Source organism: Stomoxys calcitrans, chromosome 1 (assembly GCF_963082655.1).
Source record: "Stomoxys calcitrans chromosome 1, idStoCalc2.1, whole genome shotgun sequence".
Taxonomy (NCBI): domain Eukaryota; kingdom Metazoa; phylum Arthropoda; class Insecta; order Diptera; family Muscidae; genus Stomoxys; species Stomoxys calcitrans.
Genome location: NC_081552.1, coordinates 212,604,309 through 212,629,690, shown reverse-complemented (window position 1 = coordinate 212,629,690; position 25,382 = coordinate 212,604,309). Strand labels below are relative to the sequence as shown.

Here is a 25,382-nt window from a genome sequence, read left to right as displayed (position 1 = left end):
AGCGCAGAAAATAAGTACTTTTATTGTGAACAAAGTTCAACGTTTTTCGGAAAAGAAGTTTGCTTGGTGAAAATTTCCTTTATGTGAAAAGAATTATTTTTTTTTTCGTGTAGCAATATTGAAAATATACATTATTCATATTGCAATCGGTTCATATTTCAATATAGCTCCTGTATAAAGTGGTGTTTCGAGTCCTTAAAACCTTAATTTGTTTAGGATTTGATAGAAATTTATTCTACATATAAATCTTCGTCTTTGATCTTCTGACTTGAGTTCTTAAATCCCTAGAAGCCAGCATTTTTACATTGTAGTACCCATCAGTGAAAGACTCCATTCCAACATAAATACAGGTAGCTATTTTAGGAGACACGTTATTTGCAGTTCACTTGCAGTGTACCAAATGTATGGTATTCTTAAGAAATGTGAGTTAAGTTCAACTTTCAAAGAATAACTACGTACATACTTAAGAAGGGCGGAACAGTCTGTTCTCCCTTCTTCAACCTTCAACCTTAACCTACACAAAATCATTATAGTAATGTTAACCAATACCAGTGACATCGGATAATTGTGTATATCAACAAATATTTATAGTTTATTGATTGGCAATTGTTAGAATGCAAAAACAAAAGTCTCAAACACCCCTTATTTCTCTTGCACTCATCTTTAGCAGGCAGAACCGCAAAATCAAGTTTTTGCCAAATCAACAATGTGCCTCATAACAAGGTGATAAGAACTCAAGGAAACAATGCCCCTGCAACCCTTGGTGTGAGTATTTGCCAAAAAAAGAAGGGTTAAACAAGGTGCGAAATTGTGGTAAGGGCTAACAAAAAAATATGCGAATTTAATAATCCTTGATGAAAATGTCTTCCGCTCTTAGCGATCGATGGCAAATTTGCATGAGAGCAAAGTATTTTGTAGGATTAGTGGTATTATGCAAATTTTCAATTGCCAAAAATGCATTTTCAAGGGCACAAGGAGGATATATGCAAATTTTCAAGTTCTTAAGAGAAGATATTGTTCATGATTAGGAAAAATCAAGTATAATTCTACTCAACCATAGCTCCAGGGTGTCCAGCTTATAAGAAGAGCATGTCATAATGGTCACGTGTTTATACTGGAATATACCCCTTGCTTAAATTCTCCTCCAAGATTATGACAAAAAATTTCTTAAATTTGTTTTTCCCAGGCTACTTAAGCCCATGGCAACAACTGCATGGCTTGGCTTGAAAAGCATTTTAAATTTTTAAAACCAAAAAAAAAAAATTGTAATTTGAATATTTAAAATTCTTATGACGAAAAAAATCGAAAGTTGTCTATAAAAAAATTAAAGTAAATATTTCGTAAAGTAGGCAAAAAAAATGGGTTAAAAAATCATTTTTCATGCCAAGCACGAACCTAGACAAACACTCAAATACACAGCATACGAAGACGGCTGCACAGCCTAAGGCTATTTCTCACTGATGCTCCCTGGGTAAATTTGGTAATGGCATTGATGTTGTTGCATATGTTGTTGTTGCCCCGAAACATCCTTTTTTGGGAACATTTTTCGATTGAAAGACACTCTGTATGCAAATTAATGTCTGCCATCCCAGAGAAGACTATCTATCTTTTGTTTTTAGATGATTAAACAAAGGGTTTGTTTTCAATCATTAGATGATTGAATAGTTTTTTCTCATTTTTTTCTAATAGCTTTTGTTGATTATTAGAAAAAAGTAAACTAACCCCTTAACTGAAAATGAGAATCACAGAGATTTTTCGTAAAATATATTGGGTTTATTTTTTTCAGAAAAATATTCAGTTTTCAGCGTGAGAGAATTTTGTAGAAACTGAAACTGCTAACTGTCTTTTGATATCTTCAAATTTAGTGAGAACAAGAACTTGTCTCACTTTTAAGGTATCAGATGCATAAATGGGAGTGCCAAAGAATTTAACAATCGAAAGTATAGTCGAAGGGATGATTGAAAATTTGTAGATTAGAAAAAGGTGCATCAAAAGGGAGACCACCGTAGCGAAGAGGTTAGCATTTCCGCCCATGACGCTGAATGCCTGGGTTCGAACCCTGGCGAGAACATTAGGAAAAATTTTCCGCTATGGTTTTCCCCTCCTAATGCTGGCGACATATGTGAGGTACTATGCCATGTAAAAACTTCTGCCCAAAGAGGTGTTGCATTGCGGCACGCCGTTCGGACTCGGCTATAAAAAGGAGGCCCCTTATCATTGAGCTTAAACTTGAATCGGACTGCACTCATTGATATGTGACATGTTTGCCACTGTTCTTAAGTGGAATGTTCATTAGCAAAATTTGCAATTGATATGATATTGGAGCTATAATATCAAATTATGGTCCGATTCGAACCTGAATATTGGAGACCATAGTAGAAATCGTTGTGTAAAATTGCAGCTAATTCGAATAAAAATTGCGCCCTTTAGGGGCTCAAGAAGTAAAATACGGAGATGGGTTTATATGGGAGCTGTACCAGGCTATAGACCGATTCATACCATAATTAACACGTATGTTGAAGGTCATGAGAGAAGCCGTTGTAAAAAATTTCAGACAAATCGGATAATACTTGCGACCTATAGAGGCTCAAGAAATCAAGTGCCCAGATCGGATATGGCAGCTACATCAGGTTGTAGACCGATTTGAACCATACTTAGCACAGCTGTTAGAAGTCATAGCGAAACTTGTCGTGCCATCTAGAGGTTCAAGAAAGCGTTCAGCGTCATAGGCGGACATGCTAACCTCTGCTCTACAGCGGCCTCATATCAATTATTTTCTTTTATTATTTGTTGACCTAAAAAGAGACCGGTAAAACAAAATCGACAAATGCGATCCATGGTGGAGGGCATATAAGATTCGGCCCGGCCGAATCTACCCGCTTTTACTTGTTTATAGTCGTACAATAAGAAAAATATAGATTTTCCACAGTTGTCATTCAGTGTTAAATAATGATCTTCAGCATAATCTGCCCAACTCAGTTTGCGCAAATCTCCGATTGTGCAGCAATTAGAGTGTGACATAAAAGTTTGATCGTATTATACCTGTTGCATGTTTAAACACATTATGTACTCCTTAAACACTGCATTCTAATCACCATACCTGAAAAGCATTCAAGGCATTCTGCAACCAAGAATGTTGCCTATGGACAAAACAGGTGTTGTTTTGCTATAAGAATTTGCTGATGATCTTCAGCATACCTAAGATGCCTGATGACGGTTGGACAACATGCATGCCAAAATACATACATACACACATTGTATAGTAAAGCCAGAGAAACAACAAACGTTCTATGGACCACATTGAAGACTATCCAGAGGGAAGTGAGATTAATGACCATACAGATGTTATGTTCGCGCATAGGTATTGTGAGGGCGATAACAACTTTTAGTTCTCTTTGAAATGATTTAAGATACGAGTGAATGAAGGTAAGTATACTATGGGGTGAGATTAAATAAAAGAGGATTTGTAGAGAAAGAGAGTAAGTTCTTGAGATCATGGGCAAAAGAGAGCAACAGGTAAAAGAAATGTTTTCCAATTTCAACTTTTCAAAGATGTTGAAGTTGAATAAAAAAGCCAAAACAGAGAAGAACTGAAGATTTTTGTTTGGACGAATGTCTGTTTGGAACTCATAGTGGATAATTTGTATTTACAGTTTGAGTTAATGTTTTCGATATTGAACACAGCTATGCAGGCAGACATTCAGCCAGTCATTCTGCCACCTGCTGTTGCTACAAAGGCCTGTGCTGTTATGCTGCTGCTGTCATGATTGTTGCTCTTGCTGCTTTCGTAGCTGTTACTGTTGACGGTGTAAAAAGAATGTTCACCAAACAAATCGAAAGAAATGGCCGCATTACTCGTCCATTGGTAATCGTGGACAATTCAGTTTAGCAAGAGCTTTCGTTGGTTTAACACACGCTTTAAAGGAATACGCGTCGTGCAAAATATCTTTAAGAAAAAGTGAAGAAGAAAGCAAAATTCCAAAATTCCTCAAGAAAAGTATCTGCATTTCTTTTCCATTCCAAAAAAGGTATTGAAAATATTACAAAAAGGTGACCTTTTAAAAAAATTAAATGCAATTGCAAGGAAATAAGAAAAGGATCCTCATTGTTTCAACAACCAGGAAATCTTAATTGTTTCAATTGTGCTTCTATAAAAAATATTAACAAAACACATACTTGTTTTCACTGAAAAGAGCAAAGCAAAAGCCTTAACAGTGTATGTGGAAAATTTAGGAATTAAAAATTATTTCAAACTCTTCGAAAAGTCTGGAAAAAATAAAAAGGAAATCTTTATGAAATTTCAAGTTCGGTGAGTGAGTATGTGTATATAGTGTTCTGTTTATGGATCGCTTTTTTGGTATAACTTCTGTGGCATATATAAAAAAATACACTGACCGTTAGTTCTAATTTTCGTTCAAGTTTGGCCTGAAAAGTGATAGCCATTTATCCGACAAAATCCATATGGGAGTTTTGTTTTTTTTTCGTGATATTTCAATCGCAACACAGTGGGCATTAAATATTAAAACCGCTTTTTAACTTGAACATTAAATTGTAAAGTTGAAAATATTAAAAAAAATTGTCGTACTTGTTGAAACAAAATTTTGACGCAAAAACTTTTCTTATAAGTTTTTTTTTGTATAGAACACTATGATTTATTTTAAAGTGCCAATAAGAAATTCCGATTAAAAAAAATTGGGCTCATATATGTTTTCCAGACATTTCTTAAAGTAAATGATCTTGGATAAGGTTACAACATTTTTTTGGTTGTAATTTAGGTGAGAGATAAAGCATTGATCTTTGTATGTTATACCTTCTGACTTATTTTTATACCCACCACCGAAGGATGGGGGTATATTAATTTTGTCATTCTGTTTGAAACACATCGAAATATCCATTTCCGACCCTATAAAGTATATATATTCTTGATCAGCGTAAAAATCTAAGACGATCTAACCATGTCCGTCCGTCTGTCTGTTGAAATCACGCTACGCTCTTTAAAAATACAGATATTGAGATGAAACTTTGCACAGGTTCTTTTTTTGTCCATAAGCGGGTTAAGTTCGAAGATGGGCCATATCGGACTATTTATTGATATAGCGACCATATAGAGCGATTCGCCGATTTAGGGTCTTAGGCCTATGCATTTATTGTCCGATTTTGCCAAAATTTGGGACAGTGAGTTCCGTTAGGTCCCTTGACATCTTTCTGATATTTAGCCCAGATCGGCCCAGATTTGGATATAGCTGCCATATAGACCGATCTCTCGATTTACGGTTTTGGGCGCATAAAAGGCGCATTTGTTGCCCGATGTCGCCGAAATTTGGGATAGTGAGTTATGTTAGGCTCTTCGACATTCTTCCTCAATTTGGCCCAAATCGGTCCAGATTTGGATATAGCTGCCATATAGACCGATCCGCCGATTTAAAGTCCTGGCCCCATAAAACGCGCATTTATAGTCCGATTTCACTGACATAGTAACTTACATTAGGCTTTTCGACATCCGTGTCGTATATGGTTCAGATCGGTTTATTTTTAGATGTAGCTACTAAAACGATCAACATTTTGTTATACACAATTGAATAATGACTTGAACTTATTAGTATTTGGTCCAAATCGGAACATATTTCGTTATAGCTGCTATGGGGCATAAGGTATAAATTTTCACCGGATTTTGACGAAAGGTGGTTTAGATATATTCCCGAGGTGATGGGTATCCAAAGTTCGGCCTGACCGAACTTAACACCTTTTTACGTGTTTTTTATTTTTTTTTTTTTTCATTTTTGAATTTTTCAAAAATAATAATAGTTTATTATTTCAAATGATTCAATCAAGTTTAACCTCAATGATAATGGATCCTTTTTGTTTTGTTTGAAACAGTTTAAGTTTTTATACCCACCACCATAAAATAGTGGTATACTAATCTAGTCATTCCGTTTGTAACACCTCGAAATATGGTTCTAGGACCCCATAAAGCATATATATTCTTGGTCGTCTCGACATTCTGAGTCGAGTCCGTCCGTCCGCCTGTCGAATTCACGATAGAGGTGGAACGCGCAATGCTTGCCGCATTGCACAGATACTCAATATTGATTGAGGTCGTGGGAGATCTAGCGCGGAGCGCGTGGATCTAGCGCACATATAAACCGATCACCAGATTTGACTTCTTGAGCTCCTGGAAGCCAAACATTTCGTCCGATTTGGCTGAAATTACATGCAGTGTTCTGTTGTGACTTCCACCAACTGTGTCAAGTACGATCTATATCGGCCTACAACCTGATATAGGCCCCATATAAACCGATCTTCCGATTTGACTTTCTGAGCCCCTGGAAGCATTAATTTTTGTCCGATTTGCACATAGTGTTCTGTTATGACTCTCAACAGCTGTGCCAATTACGGTCCATATTGGTCTATAACCAGATATAGCTCCCATATTTTAGCAGAATCCTTACTTATCACGCTTTTGCTTGTTCTCTTTAGCATAAAGCTAGAAGTCGTAAGAAAATTTAATGAGCAAAATTTCATCCAAATTCGGACAATAATCTCGGCTTCCAGGGGCTGAAGATGTCAAACTGAAACGATCGATCGATAGGACGAACAGTTAGGGCAAGATCGGCTTAAAATGTCACTGTGATCAAGAATATGGAAAATTTATAGAAATGACGAAGTCGGTATACCCCGACCCTATGGTGGGCTGCATTAAAATTGTATTTTGTGTAAAGCTTTGCCGTAAATACTCTCAATTTTTACGGAAAACTATGAAAATTGTGAAAATAACTGCATTAACCTTATTCGATTATGCTTGAAAATATTATTTTTATTTTGAATCACATAGACTTTGGGCTTTCTTTTTTAAATTTTCATATAACAAAGTTCGTGTCTTAAATCTTTTGTTTTAACAACAATGACTCAGCCTTAAAAATGCGAATAATTGACTATGATTCCATTATTGTATTTTATAATCCATAAAGGTATATACACATGTAAGGAGGCGCTATAGTCGGGCATAGCCGACAATTGAATACCCTGCCTGCTATATCGTCGAAATTAAAATATGTTGAAATTTGAAACGAAGAAATTTGACCGTATATATGGTAGGAGTTAATTGCTGTGCAAAATTTTCACAAGATAACTTTATAAATGCGTTTCCAAGGGCCTTTCAAGTGAAGTCAAAAACCGATCAACAATTACATGTTTACCGATTGGGTCAGTATGGGTATCAAATGAAATGCAGTTAGAAGTACACAGATAAAAATAATTTTGAAAAACAACAACTTTGGTCGAAAAAACAACAACTACCAAAGTTATTAATTTTCTTGCAAAAATTTATTTTGAATCTCAACAACCCAAAATACATTTTTGTTTTTAAAAGACATTCCTTGCAATCCAACATATAACAACAACAACAATATATCCATAAGCAAGGCAAAAAACCATCTAACCAGCCAACGCAGTTTGTCCTTTGCTTCGGATGGTGGTGTTTTTGTTTTCTTTGTTCGGCTCGCGCTGCTTTGTTTAGTTCGTTTTACTGTTGCTCTCGGGTTATCCTCTGTGACACTCTACTATTACCCAGAAAAACAATTTTTTATAATTTTGGCGCAGCAGAGTATTGAACGCATGATCTCATGTTTGGTAGTCTTGCACATATCCTCTAGGCTACTGACATCATGCTCTTTATGATGAAATGTTGCTGCACAATAAGTGTCTCAATTATTTATATTAAAAAAGAAAGGTAAAAACTACTCAAAAAAAATTTTTTTTAATACGAAATTCATATTTTTTTATGCCGAATTTTCTAAAATAAGTTTAATGGAGTCAGTCAAGTCTTTTGTAGAGACTTACTTGCGTACTTCAACAAATAATGTCTTCGATTTAATGCTAAAATTCGTTGAGAATTTAAAGTTTCACATACAAATTTGGTTGTTGGTTTTGCTAAGAGTTTTTTTCTGTGTATAATACAAAACTTATATAAAATTTAAGGTCAAGCCCCAGGGGGCAGCCCCACCTCAAAAACCACCCCAAGCGGACATGTAAGCCGATTGGAACATTATGGGATTCAAGCGAAAGGTACTTGAGTGTAGAATACGAAACTTTGTAAAAATTTGGAGTCTATTCCCAGCTGGGTCGGCCAAGCCCAAAATTATGCAACAAATGGACAAGTAAAAGCGTGCTAAGTTCGGCCGGGCCGAATCTTGGGAACCCATGGTCGTGGGAAAGACCGGTTTACATGGGAGCAATATTTAAGACAGTTATTGGAAATCGTAACAGAATACCACAGGCAAAATTTCAGCTAAATCGGACAAAATTGCGGCTTCCAGGGGCTCAAAAAGTTATATCGGGATATCGGTTTATATGGTAGCTATATCTAAATCTTAACCGATATGGTCCATTTTTTCCATCCCCAATGACCTACATCAATATTAAGATCCTGTGAAAAATTTCAAGCGGCTACCTTTACGCGTTCGACCGCTATCGTGATTTCGACAGACAGACGGACGGACATGCCTAGTTCGACTTAGAATGTCGAGACGATCAAGAATATATATACTTTATGGGGTCTTAGATGAATATTTCGAGGTGTTACAAACGAAATGACGAAATTAGTATACCTCCATCCTATGGTGGTGGGTATAACAAATACACCGAACTGAATAAATGAGCTGAACAGACAGGCAGACGGAAATAGCTAAATCAAATCAGGGTCTATCTCTATTCCTTCTGAGTGTAACAAACAAATGCACAGTGGTGATGTAGTAAATAAATACTCTGACAAGGACACAAAAAGTGAAAATGGGGAAATACATACATACGAAGGCTCTTTTATATGTTTCTGGCTTAGGCAACCCCAAGTGATGCCAGTTGCAATTTGATATTTTCTTTGGATATTTTGATATTTTCCAGCAAAATCAGAGTCAGAACGTTTTGACGTACGACCATTAAAATTGGTTCAGGATTGGATATAGCTTCCATATTGTGCTTAAAGGGTAGGTGTAGGGTATTGTTCAGTCGGCAACGCCCGACTTTTGCCCTTCCTTACTGGTTTCTAATGTTCTCGCCAGCATTCCAACCCGGTTGTTCAATGATACAGGCGTACATGCTAATCTCCATGTTTTTAGCATAACTCCAAATTTGAGATATTTTGTCAGCCACTGTGCCTGGCATTTTCTTGGGTAGCGTAGCGTCAAAGTCCATCAACTTGTCCGTCTCTCTGGAGTATGTGCGATTTAATTTGGAAATTCTGATGTTTTTCTAAGAGTTTGTCGCTTGATCTGGCAGCAGTAAATTTCTGTGACTGTGGCTGCGCCTCATAGCCGCGGTGCCTATCCCAGTCTGCTGATATTCATATTGGAAGCACGAACGTTTTTGTTTTTTCTTTTTTTATGTTTTTTTGTTTTTGGTCGTCTTTCTTTCTCTGCGCTTCTGTGTCACAACGTTGATTTTTTTATGCAGCTGACATACTTTCTGTTTTGGTTTAATGTGCCGCTAAAACTCTGTTTCTTTTTGCTGGCCGTATGTAGTCTTTACGTTGTCATCTTTATTCTTACATTTTTTTGGTCTGTTTGTTAGCTTAAGCCATGGCAAGTGAATAGAGCGGGCTTAAAAGAGTAAGCGAGTGAGTGTGTGTGTGTGTGTATGCGAATGCGTGCGTAAGTTTAGTTTTTATGAATTGTTCACATTATTGGTGGCCAGTTTGTTTTTTTTTTCATTTTGCCGGGAGAGTACGATAGCCCCTTTTTATTTGCCTACTTGCTGTGAGAAATTGAATTGTTGGGGACGAAGAAGAGGTGAGGTGACATGTTGTGTGCGGCGAAATTTCAAACCGTTAACACAATTATCTCCGTTAAGTACACCTTTTTTTGGCAAATAAATATTTTTTGGCTTGAATTTGCCAAAAAAGAACAACGAAACTAGGGAAGCTATAATGAGGCATTAGTGTTTGTTTTTTGATTTCTCTGGAATTTTAAAAACTTGAAATTACGGAACTACCACAAGGTTGAGTATTAAATTTAATTCATATTTGACGGACACTTATTTCAATTTCATAATTTAATGAGCAATTTTACAAATGAAATCGAGTTAGAAAAAAGAAAATTGTATGCAAAGGGAAATTTATGACTACATTTGTTAGCTCACTTAACTCTTGAGGCTTACAGCATAAGAAATTTTGGTAAAAGCAAAACAAGTTTATTCATTATATAGTAATCAAAAGACTTAAGACACGAACTTTTTGTCTTGTCGACAAAAACATAAACAAAAATTGAATTGAAGTCATTTGATTATGGAATTCTCTTGAAAATGCAAGGAGTACAAAAACTAAAAAAAAAAAAACAAGAAACCAAAATCCAAATATGGAAACGACATGTAGATACATACGATTTGTTAATATTTGGCTTGATGTGGCCCTTATTCGATGTGAATAGAAAGGAGACCATTTGAAGAACTCTCATATTGTAATATGGAAATTTGTTGACATGATTATGTCAGCCTATTACACTGGCAATCTCAGTTGCCAGCCGCTTCACTCGGAGGCCTCTGGTCTTTTTTGTTCTTCCTAGACAAAAAACTAAATTTCCCCTGAACATTCCATTAAGGAACACGGGACACTTCTCTCTTATCAATAAGTGCTATCCGATTAAAGTTTAAGCTCAATGACAAGCTGGCTCCTTTTTTATGCCAAGTCCGAACGGTGATGTTTTAACATGGCAGTATAACTCACAGCCAGCATTAGTAAGGAGATAACCACCGCTGAAAATAGAGACCGATAAAAAATTTTCATCGACTAGAGAGCCACCCCATTAACCATCCTAGGACCTTACAGAAGTCCAGAATGACTGGAGGGTCGAAAGACTGTAGAGCCTGCTCCTCCTCATCCCTCCTGACCATGCATATATCCTCATCATCCCGGGCCCATCGTGATGTAAGCAACCTGACATTGCCGTGACCGGTCAGGACTCCCACCCACAATCCAAGGTCGCTCTTCCTCAACTCACGGACAATCCAGAGAACCTCATCCACAGGGCCTTGTCAACCACGCAGCCACCGACTTCCTGCCCACGCCAAGACTGCGCATTCGTCGAAGTAGGCATCCACCATCCCAAACAGCCAGCACTGTGAAAGGTGCCGCACTCTCAGAGTCCATCGGTAATCCATTTGGTAATCGGGCCATAATGGCCCGAAACCCAGCACAATCGGACAGCAGCCTCCAAATTTGCAAGACACTCCTTGTATTTCCCGACAAAACTTGACTTCACATGACCAGCAGCCAAGGCCTTTGGCGTCGCCTAACTGTCCACATAAATCGTGACAGTCTGACAGGGCCGCCGCTCCACACTCGGGATAACATCCAAGGCCATGAGGATCGCAAAAACCTAGGAATTCAACAAAAACCCCTGGCCTGATCCCATCATCTAGCTTGGACACATCCCTGTAAACACAGAGACACCCAAGCAGGGCGGGAAACCCCCATTCCAAAGCTCCCTCCACGGAAAGACCACCTCCAGATCGCCATCGAAGTAAGATCCTTCCGAAAGATAGTCTCTCGTTTGGCCAATGCTACGTAGTCGTCCCACAATAGCGTCCTTCAGCAGAACAAATGAATGTCGGAAATCCGCAGAGCTCCATTTACCCGTCTCCCACAGTCTGAAAGCAGTCCTCAATGCCGCGCACTCCACGTGCCAGTACAAAGGTTTCAGATCAAGTCCCGCATTCAGTGCAGCTCTCATAGATTAAATTCAGCCAAACCACAGCAGTGTACATCCAGGGGACTGTCCCTGCCCTAAATCCCCATCTCCTACCTATTGAGTTGCGACACGTATAGAGCCCCGCTAGATTCTCTTCTCAACCTTTTTCTCCAGTTCAATTTCTGGTCAAGAGTAAAGACCAGGTATTTATCCTCTTGAGAATCGGATGAACAAGGCTGCCAATCGAGTGTGCTATATTAGTGTTCAATAAATCAATTGTAACGTGTGCTGTGTGGCTTGTTTCACCGCCCTGTTGAAACCAACTGTTGTCCACGCCTATATCCCTCAACTCAAGCCAAAAATAATTAGTGAGCATGGTGCGGTAACTTTGTTCATTTACGATTGGCATCGTCGTTGAAGAAGTATGGCCCAATGATGCCGCCGGCATGCAAACCACGCCAAACTGTTATTTTTTGTTGGTGTAGTATTGATTCGTGAAGCACATGTGGATTTTCACCTGACGAATGACACATATTTTGCTTATTGACGAACCCATTAAGTCAAAAAACGGGAAATGGAGCTATCTTTCTGAAAGTTGCAAATCTGACATAAAAATGCAATCCTTGGTGTCTGAGGGCCTCCCCACCCCTCAAAACCACCCAGTAGGATATATTTACCGACTGGGACAATATGTGTATCAAATAAAAGGTGTTTGGAAGTTGAGTACATAACTGTTATAAGAATTTGGACCAATATGTCTACGGGGTCTCCCCAACCCCAAAAACCCCCAAAACGGCCATGAATATCTAACATCACAAAATGGGTATCAAATGAAAGGTCATTGGGAGATAACTACAAATCTGGTATACACATTTGGGACAAAGTCTGGGACAGACCAACCCACTAAATACTCTTCAATAGTACGTGTAGTTCGATTGGGATAATAAAGGAATTAAAAGAAAGGTCTATGACAGTAGAGATCGAATCTAATGTTGATATAAGGATCTTGGTCACATCCTGCTGTTCAGCAGCTACATGTCGCTACAATAAGGGACTTTAATAAATTGTCTTTTGGGTCTTAGTGTCGGGAGGATCAATTCTCTCCTCACAATAAAAACAAAACCAAACTATCATGTAGGACGACCGAGAATATATTCGTATTGTACTCAAGTGAAAGGAAGTGTCAGAGGGCAATCCCTTAGACAACCTTAGGCATTAGTGGGACCAGCATACATTCAATATTGCATGAACATTTGACTGTCAAAAAAAATTTGTTCGCGTTGCGTCCCACATAATTGGTCTACCTCTTAAAAAAAAGGCTCGTGTGGATTGGTTGAAAGAAATGCTCCAAAAATAAGGAACGCCATAATTTTTGAGCACTTAAAACATCGATTTAATGAGTCATCCGACGTATAGTCCTCCGAAAAAAGTGGTTGATGCGTTCAGAATGCATGCTTTGGAGATACCTCAATCAGAGTAGCAAAAGTGCTTCGACAAATGGAATTGCAAAAATTGTATAGATCTTAATTGGGGAATATTTTGAAAAACAATAAAGCGATTTTCGATTTTTAATATATGAAAGGAAATATAAAAGGCAACCCTCGTATATGTTTTATGGTCAAGTGTTTCAAGGGGGTCTCACCTCATAAATTCCCCCCAAACCAAACACATATACCGACTATAGCAATATGGAGCTCACATGTGATTAAAGGGAGTAGAGTGTGAATGTCATATCCACTTTCGGGGCAAAGCATTTTGCTACTCCAATACACCACCGAAACCAAGAGAATAAAGTAGATCTGAAATCCAAACTTTAACGGGCGGACCCTTCCCTTAACCTATTTGCAAAAACTCCAGATCTCGGAGATGGATGAGGCGATTTAAGCGAAATTTTGTTTGTTTATAATAACTCAAAAATAGAAATTTGGAATTCTTATTTAGAGTGGGATATCTAGGAAACCGCCCTACGTCCAAAGTTCGTCAAATGGAAATTTAACGAAATATTGACAATATTTGGCTCAAATGAAAGATATTTGAGACAAGAGTACGAATCAGATAAATATCGGACATATTTACCGACCATAGCAACATAAGGCTCAAATAAAAGAAATTTGGGAGTAGAGCACCAATATGATATCCACATTGGGGCGATATATTTGAAAGCCCGTACTAGCACCCCCGTACAGGACTTTTTCCTGACCGTGCCAGTATAGAGCACAGATAAAATAAGGGAGAGAAAGAAGGCGCAGCGGAGCGGGCCCTGCTCAGCTAATATATTATATACAAATGAAATTGTTGCGCTTCGTTTGCTTGTTTGTCTGTTCACAGATGGTAGAGTTGGTGCCCCCAGTGATAATAGGGAGTTGCATTTTTTACTATCCAAGGGAAGGGCGGACCCTCCCTCTTAGCCCTATTTTCAATAACGCCAGTTCTCGGAGATGGGTGCACCGACTTAAGCGAAATTTGCCAGCTTACGGTACCCCAAAAACACGAAATTGGTATACAATAACCAGGGGGGACACCATATCGCAAAACCCACCCGAACGGACATGTTTACCGATTAGGACAATATTTGTATCAAATGAAAGGTAGAATACGAAGTTGGCATAAAACTTGTGACATTCCCTACCCACAAAAACAGCACCCAACGGGATAATTTTACCGCATCCCAACCCCCCAACAAAATTTATTTACCGATTGGGACAATATAGGTATCAAATGAAAGGTATTTGGAAGTTGAGTACACATCTGCTATAAGAATTTGGTCCAAGGTGTCTACGGGGTCTCCCCTACCCCAAAAAACTAGGGGTTTTTTGTGGGTTCCACCTCCAAAACCCGCCAAATGGAAATGTAGATCTATAATGACAATATAAGGCTCAAATGACAGATATTTGAGATATGGGTGATATATTGATATATGGGGGTCCGCTTCACCCATAAAAATACCCCCATACTGGCATATTTGTCGACCATAGCAATATAGGGTTCAAATGAAAGTCCGTACCAGCACCCCCAAACAGGACTTATTTTCTTACCATGCCAGTATATGTCTCACATAACATAAGAGAGTGAAAGATGGAGCAGCGGAGCGGGCCTTGAATAAACTGTGCTACTGAGCTTTATGCACTAATTTGCTAGCACGCTTGTATTTGTTATAGTTCTTACGGGAAATTTGCGGCAAGTGGAATTTTAAAAAAAAAATGTATTGAGCATTAAAATATTTGATTGATTGTATTTTAATGCATTGAAGTTTTTTTTTTATTAAAATTCCACTTGCCGCTCTTCCCCTATAACAATGAGCCACAGTGTAGCTTTTATTACACACAGTGAAGCTTAGCCATGACACTTTCGTTAGAGAATTTCAATAATGTTTTAAACTTTTTCGTCTGTTCCTATTTGAAATGGATTCTTAAAAGTTGAATGAAAGTTATAGGTGTTGAATGCTAATTGAAAATGTTTACACTGCAGCGCTGAGCAACGCACACAACAAACATAACTTTTACGCCAAGAAATGGTTGAAAACGCAACTCAATCACAACCAATACAAAAGCAAGCTTTGTTTCGTCTTCACCCCTTTTTCTGCTTGGATTAATCTGCGATTTTAGAATTCAGTTGAGGTCTTTGATTTTGTTGTCAAAGAGCCAAACATGGCTGAGGGACCATAACAAAATGGTCATAAACCCAAATAACCTGTTAATCAATGTATTTGGGTCAAAATGTGTCACACATTGTCGGAATTCCAATATACAAAATCAATAATAGAAAAAAAATTCATGTTTCATTTCTTTTCCTAAGGGGAGGTTCTTTTTGAGATTTCAATTTTAAAAATTATGAATTCCATTTGACAACATGATTAAAGCGAAAGTAATAAAAATTTCATAAAATATTTGCTGTTATGTTAATAGAAATTACCTTCCCCTAGCACAACAGCTGGTAGCCTGCTTTTTCTTCTTGAAATGAAGATGTGTCCAAGTCGGGTATACATCGTTATCTTCATCATTATCTTCGTTGTCTTCACTGCCCGAATGTGTCAACTTTCCTATTAGACTTCTTTTGGCTAATTGTCTGCCACAAAACTTTCATTTTCCCATTTGTCAGATGCCTGGCCATTGATATGAGTAATTACTGTGAGTAGTACGATGTACGTTAATGTTTATGTCATGTTTTCAATTTCAATTTCGTTAACAAAATACTTGCAGCTTTGTTTAATGCAGTCGGTCTTTTTTTTATTTTATTGGTGAGGGCATTGATTTGTAGGTATTGTATCATTTGATTGAGTCATAACGAACAGAAAACAAAAACACACTTTCTTTGGCAAAAGTCGTGAAACCACAAAAAAAAACTAAAAATATATTGAACTTCTGTGAACCTTGGAGCAATGGAATTTTGCCCAAGCTTCTCTAGCACCTACAATTACTGCAATTCAATTTAAGCGGGAACAATAATGTATCAACCAAACTAAAAAATACCGGAGGTCCCAAAAGACATAGGCGGCACCGAAAAAATTAAAAATCGGTTTCAATCACAAAATTAATTGATCCAGCAAATTTTTTAATTGAAACTGCTTCAATCACGAAAATGACAATATCAATCACAGTTTTTAAGATAGATAATTGAAAAATCAAAAAGATTGCATATACAATTAAAAAAATGATGGAAAATTATTAATTCATGTTTTAATTGAACCAATTAAAAAGTGATTGGAATTTGGATATATCCAATTAATTTTTTAATTGGATCAATTAGAAATTTAATTAAAAATATGCAAATGTTGTTTTAAATTTTTTGCGAAAAGCGCGCAACCTCTATTTCGATGCAACATGGTTCACATATATAAACCTCCTGGAACACGAATTTGAGGTTTATACTCCAAAGTTTTAGGTAAATTTTTTACATACACATATTTCGTATATACATATGCTATTTTTTAATAGACTAAATTTGAATGGAATTAAATACATTTACTAGCTGAACCGGGCCCGCTCCGCTGCGCCTTCTTTTACTTTACATATGAAGAAATTTTCCTTTGAATATTAATTTTCGACATTTAAAGAGTTTTTAGTGAAATACCATGCTACGAAAATAGTCTATCGCTTGACTGACAATTTAACAATATAAGTGCCTTTATCTGAATCCCATATGATCTTTATTGGTCAACGAATTTGGAGGGTTTGGAAGGTGTAAAATACTTTATTTCGGCCCGATATTCGCATGATGTCTGATTTAGGGGTGTTTTCGGGGGTGAGGTCGTCCCCAAGACACTTGGCCCTGAAAAAATATTAGCATCGTGCTCTTCTCTCAAGTGTCATTTATTTAAACTCCATATTGCTATTGGTTTAAGGGGATTTTACAGGATGAGGCGTCCCCCAAACACATGGCCCCAAAATTGGTAACCAAATTCGTTTTCTAATCTCAAATACCTTTCATTTGAGTCACATATTGGCATGGTCGAAAAATATTTACCCTTTGGGTGGTGTTTTGGGGAAGGTGTGATGCCCTAAATACATGATCCTACATTTGGTTATCAAATTCGTATTCTGAGCCCCATATTGCGATGCTCAGTAAAAAATAGCTGCTTCTGGGGTATTTTGGAAAAGGGGTAGGTCCACAAAAAAAGTGGTCCCGAAAGTGGGTATCAATTCTTGCTCTACCCGCCAATACCTTTCATTAAAGCTCCACATTGACCTGGTCGGTAAATATGCCTGATTTAGGGCCCTGAAAATATATCAAACTTTGCACAGGTTCCTTTTTTGTCCATAGGCAGGTAAGTTCGAAAATTGGCTATATCGAACTAAATCTTGATATAGCCCCCATATAGACCTATTTGCCGATTTAAGGTCTTAGGTACATAAAAGCCACATTTAATATACGATTTTGCTGAAATTTGGTGCAATGAGTTGTGTAAGGCCACCCGACATCTTTCTTCAATTTGGCCCTGATCGACCCAGATTTGGATATAGCTGCCATATAGACCGATCTCTCGATTTAAGGTCTTAGGCACATAAAAAGGGCATTTATTGTCCGATTTCGCCAAAATTTGGGAAAGTTAGTTGTGTTGAGTCCATCGACATGCTTCTTTAATTTATCCCAGATCGGTCTAGATTTGGATATAGCTGCCATATAGACCGATCTCTGGATTTAAGGTCTTGGGCCCATTAAAGGCGCATTTATTGTCCGATTTTGCCAAAATTTGAGACAGTGAGTTTTGTTAGGCCGTCGACATTTTTCTTCAATTTTGCCCAGATCGGGGTAGATTTGAATATAGCTGCCGTATAGACCGATTTCTCGATTTAAAGTTTCGGTCCCATAAAAGACGCATTTATAGTCCGATTTCGCTGAAATTTGGCATAGAGACTTTATGAGACTTTCCGACATCCGCGTCGTATTTGGTTCAGATCGGTCTATACTTGGATATAGCTACCAGAAAGACCAATATTTTTTTCTACAAAAATAAAAATTGACTTGTACTTATGAGACCATTCAATGTCCGTGCCGAATTTGGTCCAAATCGGACCATATTTCTATATAGCTGCTATGGGGGCATGAATTATGAATTTCCGAGGTGGTGGGTATCCAAAGTTCAGCCCGGCAGAACTTAACGCCTGTTTACTTCGATCTCCAGGCCTTTGTTATGAAGAATTTCAGACATATCGTATAAGAATTGTTGGAGATTGGTTTATATGACACCTATATCAGGTCATGAACCGATTTGAACCATAATTAGCGCAGTTGTTGGAAGTCGTAACCAAATACTTCATTTCAGCCAAATCGGATGAGTATTGCGCTCTCAAGTGGCTCAAGAAGTCGAAATCAAGATCCAAGATCGGTTTATACGGCAGCTATATCGACCAACACTGACAAGAAGTATGTGTTACAAATTTCAAGCGCCTAGTCTTACTCCGACAGACAGACGGACATGGCTAGATCGACTAAAAGTTTGATGACGACCAAGAATATATATACTTTATGGGGTCTAAGACCAATATTTCGAGATGTTACTAACGGAATGACGAAATTAGTATACCCCCATCCTAAGGTGGAGGGTATAACAGTAACAGAAGTATTTCAGTTTGCTGTGAGTAAGATAACATAAAACAAGTAAAATTTTCGGCCGTGCCGAATCTTGGGTGCCTTCCACCATGGACTCCGCTAAAAATTTACCCTTATTAACTAGGTTTGTATTTGAATTATTTGATAGCAATCAAATCGGTAATTGACGTTTCGTTGCTAGAATTTATTACACTGCTGTGATAATGGTGAAAAAGTTTGAGATTATTGGAGTGTTTAGTTTCCGCAAATTAAAATCATCGATCTCTTCCAACAAAATTTCTAAAAAAGTGCCTAAATCAATCAAAACAAGTAACAGGCAACCATAATAAGTAGCATACAATTTCTTTTCAGCAAACTTGTGTACTCAAAACATCAGACCGAAATGTTTGCTAATACAGCTTTCCCATTTTCAACAGACAAAAACTGTTGTTTTAGCAAGCATTTTTGTTGTTTTGAATAACAATTTTGGTTGGGTGTGTCTTCAGTCGGGGCAAGGGCGCAAATAAGGCAGATGATGAAGAATTTGGCTTTTATGGCTGGCCTCTAATGCACCGGAGTAAACCGGGAGACAAGGTGTTTTATTTTCCGACTGGCCCAACATCCGCAGCCAAATTCATGCCTCGTCTCAAGTCAGCCATAATATAAGGCGTCACCAAGTGGTGACGTCCAACGCCGAGCCATCGCACTTCCTGTATGGCAGTAATGTTTGCCTTGCATTTCTCCAATACATTCGCCAATGCGTACACTGCACTCTCTCTATAAGCAGTGCGGACATTCCAGGTGCATATACGCAAATCATGGTCCTTAAAACGTTTGTGGGGGCCGTCAACATGGGGGATGCGTTTTTATACCCACCACCATGGGATGGGGCTATACTAATCTAGTCATTCAGTTTGTAACACCTCGTAATATTGATCTGGGACCATATAAAGTAAATATTTTCTGGATGGTCTCGACATTCTAAATCGATCTAGCCATGCTCCTCCGTCCGTCTGCCGAAATCACGATACTTCTCATTGCTATTGGTCTTTGGGGATTGCAAATGGGCCATATCGGTTCAGATTTGTATATAACCCACATATAATACGAGGTCCCGATTTGACTTCTTGAGCCCTAAAAAGCCTCAATTTTCAACCGATTTGACTAAAATTTGGAATTTGAGTTACTACTTCCAACATCCATGCCAAGTGTGATCTGAATCGGTTTATAATAAGATATAGCTCCATATAAACCGATCCCTGGATTTGACTTCATGAGCCCTTAGAAGCCTCAATTTCCATCCGATTTGATAGAAATGTGAAACAAAATCTTGAGTTAAGACTTCCAATATCCATGCCATTATACGATCCGAATCGGTTTATAAACAGATATAGCCCCAATATAAACCGATCCCCGGATTTGACTTCTCTTAGAAGCCTAATTTTTCATTCGATTTGGCTGAAATTCGGAACAAAGACTTGAATTATGACTTCCAACATTCATGCCAAGTATGATCCGAATCGGTCTATAAACTGATATAGCCCCCATAGAAACCGATTTCCGGATTTGACTTCCTGAGCCCTTAGAAGCCTAATTTGTCATTCGATTTGGCTGAAATTCGGAACAAAGACTTGAGTTGTGACTTCTAATATCCATGCCAAGTATTATCTGAATCTATCTATAGACAGATATAGCCCCCATACAAACCGATTCCCGGAATTGACTTCTTCAGCACTTAGAAGCCAAAGTTTTCACCTGAGTCGGCTAAAATTTGAAACAAAAATCTATCTGATGACTTACAGCATCAGCGTCAAGTTTTATCCGAATCGGTCGATTTGTCCCGATATGACTCCTTGAAATCAAAATTATTCAAAAAAAAAAAAAAAAACTCAGTGAATGCGGTCAAACGCGTAAAGCCTGCCACTTGAAATTCTGCACAGATACTTCTTATTGATGTAGATCGTTGGGTATTGCAAATGGGCCATATCAGACTCAGATTTGGATATAGCTCCCATATAAACCGATCTCCCGATTTGACTTCTTGAGCCCCTGAAAGCCGCAATTTTTGTCCAACTTGGCTGAAATTTTGCATGTAGTGTTCTGTTATGTATTTCGACAAATGTGCCAAGTTCGGTTTGAATCGGTTTGATATAGCTTTCATATAAACTGGTCTCCCGATTTGACTTCTTGAGCCCTTACAAGCCGTCCGATTCAGCTGAAATTTTGCATGCTGTGTTCTGTTGCGACTTCCAACAACTATGCCAAATACGGTCCAAATCAGTCTATAACCTGATATAGCTCCCATGTAAACCGCTGTCTCGACCATCCTTGTTCGGTTCCCAGAAGCTTTAATTTTTGCTGGTTTGGCAGAAGTTTGGTATGTAGAAGAAAATTATGCCCTTCAAATAAATTTATTTTGAATAAATTTTTAGCGCAATCCATGGCGGTGGGTTCCCAAGATTCGGCCCGGCCGAACTTAGCACTCTTTCTTGTTTTTATTTTTTTTTTTTTAATTTTACACCAAATATATTACAAATGTTTCCGTAAGAAAATCTTGCAAAGTTCTATTCGATATTTCAATACTAAATACTAATTTTCATTAATATTCCATTAAAGAACAGGGGATACTTCTTTCATATCAATGAGTGCAGTTCGATAAAAGTTTAACTCAATGATAAAGGACTTTCTTTCTTACGCCGAGTACGAACGACGTGTCGCATTACGACACCACTTGGTAGAGAAGTTTTAACAAAGCAGGATACCTTACAAATGTAGCCAACATTAGTAAGGGCATAACGACATCTAAAATTATTTCTGATGTTCACGCCGGGATTTGAGCCCAGACTTTGGGCGTCATAGGCGGGCATGCTCCACGGAGGCCTTGATATTTCAATAGGTATTCAAAATTAAAGTCTAAGTAGATTTATACATAGATTCAGTGGTGTAGGGTATTATATAGTCGACACCGCCCGACTTTTGTCTGTCCTTACTGGTTTTTGATAAAACTTTAATTAGATACCGTGGTCTAATTTCAACTCCATATATTTTATGCTAACTTCTCAATACCCACACACCACATTTTTGCAGTTAAATTGGTTGTTTATCATTATTATGATTATTCTACTTGTAATAAATTTTCTAAATGTCAAATCTGAACCAGAACGACACACTTTTTCTTTATAATTCAAAAACTTTAATATGGTCTAGCCAGTCGCTCGTCTTTTTTGTTTCTTTTCGTATAGCCAAACCATATATAAACGGACTTTTTTTCCCAAGTATGCTTAAATCAATCAACAGACTTTTATGGCAAACGTAGTTATTAACATTCAATGTCTCTCTTCATGTGCGTATTATGTAGTGAGGGAAGTACTCGCTGACTTCCGTTCCAATAATTCCATGGCATTGCAAACCAAGTGAAAGTCTTTCCCTTGCCAAGTATGGAGGGAACTCAAGTAAAGCGAGCAAAAAAAGAAAATCAAAAGCACACATGCGTTTAACAAACACCCTGTATGGGTTTAAGCAAAATACGAAGACTTGCACTGCGGATTATTCTCATTGTGGCCTTATTTGTTGGATAAGTAATGCAGCCATCGAAACAATTTTAACCGTAAAATGCAAAAAAAAAAAGCAAAAACCAAACTGAAAAAACCTGAAAATCCCCCAGAAAACTATGTCAATGCTGTCATGTAAAGTAGCATGAAAATAATGAGCGCATGCATCATTTTCTTCATTATCATCATCGCCATGGCCATTGAAATTGTGATAATGATCTTCAAACGGCTGCTAGTTGGTCAATTATCAAAGTCATAACGGTAGAATTCCATTCATAGAATTCAACATGAATGACCAGAAAAGCTGTTATGCAGCTACCTCTTTCTCTCTCTCTCCTTCTACCTCTGCTCTTTCCTATTGTCAATTTTCCATAAACTTAAAGTGACATAACCAGGTGGTGGTTAACACACATAACCACACCATCTCTCCTGTGTTTTGAGAGGCAAGTGAAGACAATAAATTGGAGGATTCAACAGTTCAAGTTTGTAAAGAATTTCAAAATAGACCAACATTTGTTTAAAGTTAAGGTGAGGTTCTTTGTTTCAAAGCATTGAGAAGTGCTAATCAACTTTGTATCTTTGTTTCCAAATGAAATGCTATTGAACTTGGCTTTCCTAGGGAAAATATGAATACCTTGGGAATCGCATAAGAATTATTGGGTTGCCCAAAAAGTAATTGCGGATTTTTCATATAGTCGGCGTTGACAAATTTTTTCACAGCTTGTGACTCTGTAATTGCATTCTTTCTTCTGTCAGTTATCAGCTGTTACTTTTAGCTTGCTTTAGAAAAAAAGTGTAAAAAAAGTATATTTGATTAAAGTTTATAAGTTCTAAGTTTTATTAAAAATGCATTTACTTTATTTTAAAAAATCCGCAATTACTTTTTGGGCAACCCAATATATAACATAGAGTGAATAAAAAGAGTTCTAAACAAAGTGAATGTAAAACCAAGTAAGAGCGTGCTAAGTTCGGTCGGGCCGAATCTTAAATACCCTCCACCATGGATCGAATTTGCGGTATCTCTCTTTAGGCAAACAAAGAATAATGGATAAGAACTATTATGTTATTGGAGCTACATCAAGTTATATTCCGATTCGGACCACAAATGAATTGAATATTGAAGACCATTGCAGAAGTCATTGTGTAATATTTCAGTTCATGCGGATAAGGATTGCTCCTTGTAGGGGCTCAAGAAGCAAAATCGGAAGGTCGTTTTATATGGGCTATAGACCGATTCAGGCAATATTTGACACGCATATGAAAGGTCATGGCTTTTCCCATGACCTTTTGCATGCCAAATCTGATAAAAGTTACGCCCTCTAGAGGCTCATAAAGTCAATAACCCAGATCGGTTTATATTACAGCTATATCAGGTTATGCACCGATTTGAATCATACTTCGCACAGTTGTTGGAAGTCACAACAATGCACGTCATGCAAAATTTCAGCTAAAATGGATAGGAATTTCGCCCTCTAGATGCTCAAGAAGTCAAGACCCCAGATCGGTTTGCATGACACCTATATCAGGTTATGAACCGATTTCAAACGTACTAAGCACAGCTGTTGGAAATCATATCAAAAAACCTGATGTAAGAATTCAGCCAAATCGGATAAGAATTGCGCCCTCTAGTGGCTCAAGAAGTCAAGATCAAAACACCTCATGCAAAATTTCAGCCAAATCGGATAAGAATTGTGCCCTCTTGAGGCTCAAGTCAAGATCCAAGATGGGTTTATATGAGAGTTATATCAGGTTATGGACCGATTTGAACCATACTTAGCACATTAGTTGAAAGTCATATTTAAACACGTCATGCTCAATTTTAGCCAAATTTGTTAGGAATTTCGCTCTCTAGACGCTCAATAAGTCAAGATCCAACATCGGTTTATATGGCAGCTGCATCAAAACATGGACCGATATGGCCGATTTAAAAACCCAACCGACCTATACTAATAAGAAGTATTTGTGCAAAATTTCAAGCGGCTTGCTTTACTCCTTCGAAAGTAAGGGTGATTGCGACAGACGTAAGGACGGACAGACTTATGAACATGGCTAGATCGACTTAAAATGTCATGACGGTCAAGAATATATATCCTCTATAGGTTCTTAGACGAATGTTTCGAGGAGTTACAAACAGAATAATGAAATTAGTTTACCCTCATCCTATGGCGGAGGGTATACATCGTTTTGGTATGACTTCCAACAACTGTGTCAAGTATGGTCTAAATCAGTCCATAACCTGATGTAGGCGCCATGTAAACCGGTCCCCCGATTATACTTCTTGAGCTTTTAAAGGGCGTAATTCTTATCCAATTTGATAAAAATTTTACATATGTTGTTTTGGTATGACCTTCAACAACTGCGCCAAGTATGATCTAAATCGGTTGATAACCTATATAGCTGCCATATAATCCAATCTCCCAATTTGACACTCTCTGAGCAACTGGAGGGCGCAATTTTACTCGATTTGGCTTGAAATTTTGAGGTGGCAGTTTCTAGGACTTCTTACAGACACGACAAGTACGGTCCATATCGGTCAATAACTTGATGTAGCTCATATATATTGGAAAAGTCATTCAAAGACTTGACAAATGCAGAGCTTGGTGGAGGGTATAGAAGAATCGGCCCAGCCAAACTTAGCACACTTTAGTTTACTTTGTTTTTTTTTTGGTATATTTTGTATTGTAAATTCGGTTCCACCAAACATCAACGTTTTGTTATTGTTTAGTTAGGTTGTTCTTTATTACATGGAAACTTGTTTTTATTATGTATTATTCCTAAATTTGTTATTAATAAAAATTATAGCATTCGTAACAAATCCCTATAAATTTAAAATTATGCGGATTTTGTGTCAGTTGCTAATTTCGTATTGTAATTTGTTTGGTAATTTTGTAAGAATTATTTCAACATTTTATTGACATTCCATTTTGAGACCTACTGAAACAAATTCAAGATTATAAACGAAAGACTTAAGACACAAACCTCATTTCATCAATATTTCCTTTATGCTTGATTTGCCAAAATCAAAATCCTCTTTTTAACGATATAAATAATATAAGATCAATACATCTAACAGATAGGTGATTTGCTCCGAGATTCTGATTTGTTCCGAGATTCTCGAACAAAA

The 25,382-nt window shown here is 37.6% G+C and overlaps 1 protein-coding gene across 1 annotated transcript in view; it reads left to right on the top strand.

Moving 5' to 3' along the window:
• The first annotated feature begins 745 nt into the window (after positions 1-745).
• LOC106086105 (protein masquerade) overlaps positions 746-25,382 on the top strand; it is a 30,146-nt gene continuing 5,509 nt past the window's right edge. Inside the window, exons 1-2 of the mRNA XM_059368414.1 lie at positions 746-765; positions 3,685-3,865. Coding sequence (XP_059224397.1) covers positions 746-765; positions 3,685-3,865 — 201 coding nt within the window. The remainder of the gene's footprint in view (positions 766-3,684; positions 3,866-25,382) is intronic.